Raw genomic sequence first — 6814 nt, forward strand, 5'->3', positions numbered from 1 at the left:
AAACTATAGTTTAAACTATAGCACGAGTGACGTATCAGTCCTGAACGAGCCAGTTCAAAGAGTCAGTTGATATTAGAAAATCAATAAAATACTTCAGTACAGAGGATGTTTTGAATAATTGAAGTGATATGTGTACACACAGGAATCATAAGTCAAAACAGTACTAAATGTGGCTGAATTGTTATATATATATATATATATATATATATATTATTATATATATATATTATATATATATGTATTTATGATATGTATTATATATTATATATATTATATTATATATATATATATTATATATATATATATATATATTATATATATATATATATAATTATATATATATATGTATATTAATGTGTGTGTGTGTGTGTGTGTGTGGTAAAATGAAGAGCCGTTTGGGAGTCGAAAGAGCCGACTCTTCTTGGTGAGCTGAGTCGAAAGAGCCGGCTCACTAAAGTGAACCGAACTTCCCATCACGAGTTCCTCTCCAGAAAGAGTAGCTAGGTTATCTGAAAACTACACTTGTATAGCGTAAGTAACCATATTATCAGAAGTTAAAACTAAATCTGCTTATTTGTCTTAAATTAGTTAAATACACATTTTTTCCGTTGATGTTTGAAGCAGCTTGCTTCTGTTTCATCGCTGTTGAGAGTTGCACATGCGCAATACGGATCAGAGGAGAAGCAGGATAACCGTTAGGCGGGAAATTTAAAAAGTACTAGTGCCACCGCAGCCGCCATCATCATCATCATCATCGTCATCCTCATCATCATCATCATCATCGTCATCCTCAGCAGAAAGATAAAAGGTAACTTGACATTAAAACACTTTAAATGTCGCCGCTAACGTCACAGTATTAATGTAACATTAATTTAGACAAAGGGGGAAAAGTTGCTCCGTGACGCCGCGTTCAACGGGTGTGGCGGGAATTTTGGAGGGAAAATGAAGAAAATGGCGACCGGGCAATTTATCAGTTGCACCAAGATGACAATATTTCTTCAGCTTTCCGAACGTGTTGGTCGATATATCTATATATATTTAAATATACATCGATATATTTTCAAACGTTATATAGCACGAGACCAGGGGTCCGTTTCACAAAGCAGGTTTATTGAAAACTTTATTGAAAGAGTTTGTTAACCCTGGAATCACGGAAACTCAGAGTTTTCCGTTTCACAAAGGAGGGTCAGTCAAACCCGAGAGAGAGGGTTAACTCTAACCTGTTTCACAACGTGAGGTAACTTAACCTCAAGCTCAGTTGCCATAGTAACATACTCCGTGAATCTAACCTGGTCGGGACCAGGTTTTCCTGAAGAAACCCTGAGTTTCTCTCTGTCTCCGCCCACTTTCAGAGCCACATACTTAATTTGATTTCCTCATTCCTGCGCTGTCAGAACGTCCTCTAGTTCCAGAAGGCAACGTTTGAACATGGCGTGTCCTTTTGATCACGATCCTGTGGACGAAGGTGCAGCAATCCTGCGCAGGGAATTACATATCTGTCGGCAGAGAGTACTCAGACCACGCATAGATATTTCAGCCCTCCCGGACAATTTTCTTTTTGAGCGGTACCGTTTTACTTCACAGTCTATAATTTACATACACAACCTCATCCGTCCGCACATTTCAAACATCACGAGTCGCAGTCATGCGCTCACATCGCAGCAGATTTTGTGTGTGGCGCTGCGTTTTTTTGCCAATGGCAGTTTCTTGTATAACATCGGAGATGCTGAGCACTTGAGTAAGGCAACTGTATGCAGGGCCATCAGAAGAGTCTGCCTCGCCCTGAAAAGACTTTTACCTATATTTGTTGTCTTCCCTGGACACAAACCTGTCAGGGCCATTAAGGAAGAGTTCCACAGGATCGCAGGTGAAGGATGTAGAGATCTGTTGAATTCCTTTAATATCAGGCTGTATTATGACATTGTGCTGCCACCTCAGACTTGAATTAGTAATTTTTATTATTTTTATTTGTTTTAGGATTTCCCAATGTGATTGGCTGCATAGATGGTACGCACATTCCCATCACGGCTCCCTCACATAATGAGGCTGATTATGTGAATAGGAAGTCCATTCACAGCATTAATGTGCAGGTACATGTAGACTAAGAAGTTTCACTGTGTTAAGCACTTCCTCATAATTTAACTAATATCTGTCATTCTCTGCACTGTCAAGATCATATGTGATGCTGCACACATAATCTCCAATGTGGAGGCCCCGTCCACCTGCCAGCTATGCAGGATGGCCGAGCGGTCAGAGACACGATTTGTACTAATCACTTTTGAGTTTAAAGCACCACCACAAATAAAAACATGAGGCACATTTCAGTTGGTCTTCTTTATTTCCTACAAATACAAAAGCTAGTTAAGTTAATGTTCCAATAGTTAACATTGACATAATTGACATGTGACCATGCACCCACCTTTAATTTATGTTCCAGTATTTGGATTTCCAAATCTGCTTTTTTAATCTGGCGGTCGAGGTATAGCATTTCTTTATCGGTCTTCTGGATTTTTTTTAGGAGGTGAATTTTATAAATTTCTTTTACTGGTAACTGGGAATACATAAAGAGGACATAAAATTAACCTGTTGCACATGAATTCCACACAATAAATCTCTGGAGTTTCATGAACAGCTGTCTCACTGTGTCAATCTCTGCAGTTGAGGTCAGGGGAGTCTCCTGCTGCTGCCCAGCCCCAGGCTTCATTGTTTAATACAATATAAAGAAGACATTTTTGAGTGTTAAAAGAGCATTATGGAAGGGATCAAAGAAGTTCAGAGTCAAGTCATGCAGATGTCTGACCTGTTTGAACAATGTTTTTATATTTCATCTTAAGTTGCTGCCAAGTGCGCTTCTCCCCCGCCGGATTGCACCTACATGAAATAAATTAATAGGCTCCATTCATGCAATTTGCCCTTCAATAGTTATTGTGATTGCAAAATATTACATTTAAACTTACGCATTGACCCGAGCAGCAATGCTCTCCCATGCCCTCTCCCTCTCTTTAGCAGCCGCTGCAGTGTTGCACTTCTTTCTAAAGACATGCTCATATTCTCCATATGCAGTCATTAATATTTCTAATTCTATTGGGGTGAAAAATGCTGCCCTCTTTCTGTCAGTTTCCATGTTCAATCATCGAATCTGGGCTCCATTGATGCTGGCTTTATATGTCTGTGGAGCTCATGTTTAACTCCAGGTTAAACTACTCTGAGTTGATTAAACCAACTCAAATCAGCTGTTGTGAAACCGAAAACTCAGAGTTTCCTATCTCAGAGTAGATCAACTCAGAGTTCAGGATTTGACTCAGAGTTTGTTGAACCTGCTTTGTGAAACAGACCCCATATCGTTTATATAAGGCCGAGAAAGAAGCTCCTCTGAAGGTAAGGATGATATTTTATTCATTCATACCTGTTTGGTGATCAGTTATGTGTTAAATAAGACAGTTTTCTGTTCGCTATTATTAAATTGTTGCACTATTTACCAGTGCAGTCTTTACTTCACAAACACTCAGCCTCTCAGTGTTTTGTTGATACTGTACAGCTTTTTTCAAACGTGTTCATATCAAATTCAAACATGGGTGAATCACAGTTTGATAGGTTTTCTGTCTGCCTTTTTATTGCCTGTTATTTTCAACTAAATATGGAGTTTCAGTGTTTTGCACATCATTCATGCATTTTGTTTCTATTTACATTTTACACAGCGTGATAACTTTGATTGGGTTGTAATTATTGTTTTTGACTCAGGCTCCATAGACATCTGCAAATTACTTGTTTTTTCTTCTGACCAATAAAGTAAAAAGTCCAAAACACTGAGTGGAAGATGATATGAAATAGATCAAACCATCATATTCTCACATTTTTTGAACCAATTACACTGAATTCTAGGGTTCCCCCACCTGCCATATCCCATGGATGTGTGAAATAACAACTATAGTTGGGACTTTGTCTGGAGTGTATCTGGATGTGTAAATAGTTTCATTCAGCGTTTCGCCCTTCCCTCTACGATAACACTTTAAATTGATAATTAATAAGTTTTCTGGTTAGTATAGCTGTACAAAATCATCTTGTATTATAACATAAGTGTACGTGACAAATCTAAAGCCCGTCTGTTAGCTGATTGGCTGTTCGTGCCTCCATGAAGACAGGTCCTCTCCAAAACAAACAACAAGCTAAAGTTCAGACAGTCACAAACGCGTGACAACTCTACTCTGACGACTTCACATGAAGTCAAGTGTCGTCTTTAACCTGATCATATATTTCAACTGTCACGAGTCTGAAGTCACAGAATAGAGAGCGCCAACGAAGATGGACGTACTTCTTCTGCTCATCGTGGCAGCATCAGGCAAGTGTTTGATATGTTTTATATGTTTATATTTTTGATCACAGCTCACTGATATATCGCAGTAGATACAAAACTTGTTATTTTACTTTCTATATATGATGGAGGAGTTCATTATATAAGGGATTCATCAGCGTGTGCAGAATGTGACTTTGATCAGGAGGTTTCCATTGAACGTCTACGATTAAAAGTATATCTCTCCTCAGAGATGCACTCCTGTGTTTTAGTTGTATGTCACTTGGATGACCTTGGATTTTATGATAGTCTACAAACAAACTGCTCAAATTAACGTGTCATCAAACAGAAGTCCTGATTTTTGGAGGTTTTAATATGAACTGGTCTGACGTTTCATACAGACGTGTGAGTTCACTTCTGTCTTTTTTAACAGTTAAGTTATTTTGTTAATAACTGTTTTAAACTTTCACAGTGGTGAAAAGTATTGAACTGAACTTAAAGATAGACCTATACTACAGTATCTTACACACACAGAAATATGAATGTTTAAGTGTATGAATCTTATTTATTCAATGACTTTCAATGATCTAGTCGTGATCAAGTATGGCCTATATAAAGACTTAAAAGTTTATTTTAAAGTAAATATTACACTGTCCATGTTTTCGGGAATAATTCTTGAGGCTTGTAACTAAACTGCGTTTAATTTTTAAGTAAGTCATTAAATGCAAAATGTATTATTTACAGCTTCAACTGGTGATGACAAGGTCTCATACTGCAAAAAAAAACAACAGAGAGAGAGAGGGCAAAGAAATTATTTTTCCCCCATCGCTTTGGCGCCCTCTCTAGTGCATAAAGTGCATACCCACAAAAAGTAATTTTTGAGACATTTTCAGGTATTCATGGTATTTTAAAGCTTGTAATATCTTGGTAATGAATAAATATTTATTTGATATTTAATTTTTTTTGCCTTGAGGAGCTTGAAGTCTTATTTTACAATTGAGGTTAAATAAACACAAATGAAATGTTTCTTTCAGCGTGCATGGATAGGGCTGTACGATGACCTGGACAGCTGGAGGTGGTCACTGTCGAACAAAGGTTTCTACAAACAAGGGGAGACTGAGTTCAGACGATGGGCTGAGGGAGAACCAAACAATAAGGACAGTACAGAACACTGCACAGTCATGGTTCAAACTGGACTTTGGGCGGACGTCCCATGTGAATCGACCTCTGAGATGGTGTGCATGGATGTCAAAGGTGAGAATATTAACTAGAGAAGTTAAGAAAATACCAGTTCAGTTCTGACTTCTCCCCTTCTTTGCTTTTGTTTGTCTCTTTGCTTTTAATATTTGGTCCTATATATTATCAGCCAATGAATCAAACAAACTACCCCTCATACAGGTTGATTTAAAGAGCTTTCCAGATGACTGACAAGCTGATGATAAAACACAAGAAGCAAGACAATAAAAGAGTAAACACACGAGAAATAGAAATGATAAAAATGTTAATAAAACCAATGAGGTCAATAAAAATAGATTTTCTATATTCATATGCAGATATCTGTTTATAGAGATGAGATGAAATGTGTCTCCTTAATAATTCACACGTATAAAGCTGTTAACCGGTTAGGGACAACCAGATTGATGCTGGCGTTACTGGAAATTCACTTCATGGCTCAGTGGTAGAGTGGGTCGTCCAGTAAGTTGCAATAGGTTGGCGGTTCGATCCCTGCCCTTGCTGCTCAAAAAAGATTGCCACGGCCAAGATGCCCTTGAGCAGGGCACCGTAACCCCCAACATCCGCTCCAGTGAGCACTGTTAGATACGAGGCATCACTTGAATTTGTGTCAGTGTAATTACTCTCACTGCCAGAAGGGGGAGACAAAAGTTCTGCTCCACAGGTTTGAATGATTGTTTTTAGTCCAAAGAGGTTAAATTATTTAGATTTTACATAAAATCAATATTACTTGTCCAGGGTGTACCCCGCCTCTTGCCCAGTGCCAGCTGGGTTCAAGCAAAACAAAAACAAAAAAAATTAAAAACTGAATGAATGAATGAATTTCTGTTTCAGAACATTTTTTCTTCTTTCCTCTCCCATCAATCGTCTCCTGACCCCTCAGATTTATCTGGTGACCCTTTGGATGGACTCGACCCCTGGGTTGGGACCCACTGGTCTAAACTTATATAAGTGTATATAAAAGAATAGTTTAAAGTAGCTCTACCTGGAGCAGCTCCAACAGTAACATGCTGCTCTAACATTGATGCATCAATCTAATAATGTCACATAGAATCAGATGTCAGCCACAGGAGACTTTTAACTGCAGTACATGTACTTTGTTTTTTAAAACTTCAAGTACATTTTACAGCTAATGTGTCTGTACTTTTACCTAAATGAAATAAAGGATTTGTGCACTTCACTGTGCTCTGTTTTCAGGATCGGATGTGACATTTGTCCTCATCAACAAAACCATGACGTGGACTGAGGCCCAGAACTACTGCAGAACAAACTACACAGACCTGGCCAGTG

The 6814-nt window shown here is 38.2% G+C and overlaps 1 protein-coding gene across 2 annotated transcripts in view; it reads left to right on the top strand.

Annotated features, from left to right (window-relative positions):
- Positions 1 to 645: 645 nt before the first annotated feature.
- The window catches only part of LOC104929315 (galactose-specific lectin nattectin-like), an 11147-nt gene continuing 4978 nt past the window's right edge, over positions 646 to 6814 (top strand). The window contains exons 1-2 of one of the 2 annotated variants that reach the window (XM_027288234.1): positions 646 to 808; positions 5326 to 5545. In XM_027288234.1, the coding sequence (XP_027144035.1) occupies positions 5473 to 5545 (73 nt within the window). In that variant the 5' untranslated portion in view covers positions 646 to 808; positions 5326 to 5472. Of the gene's footprint in view, positions 809 to 3266; positions 3379 to 5325; positions 5546 to 6814 lie in introns of those variants that run through there. The other variant, XM_027288233.1, reaches the window with a different exon arrangement.

This window comes from Larimichthys crocea, chromosome XV (assembly GCF_000972845.2).
Source record: "Larimichthys crocea isolate SSNF chromosome XV, L_crocea_2.0, whole genome shotgun sequence".
Taxonomy (NCBI): Eukaryota; Metazoa; Chordata; class Actinopteri; family Sciaenidae; genus Larimichthys; species Larimichthys crocea.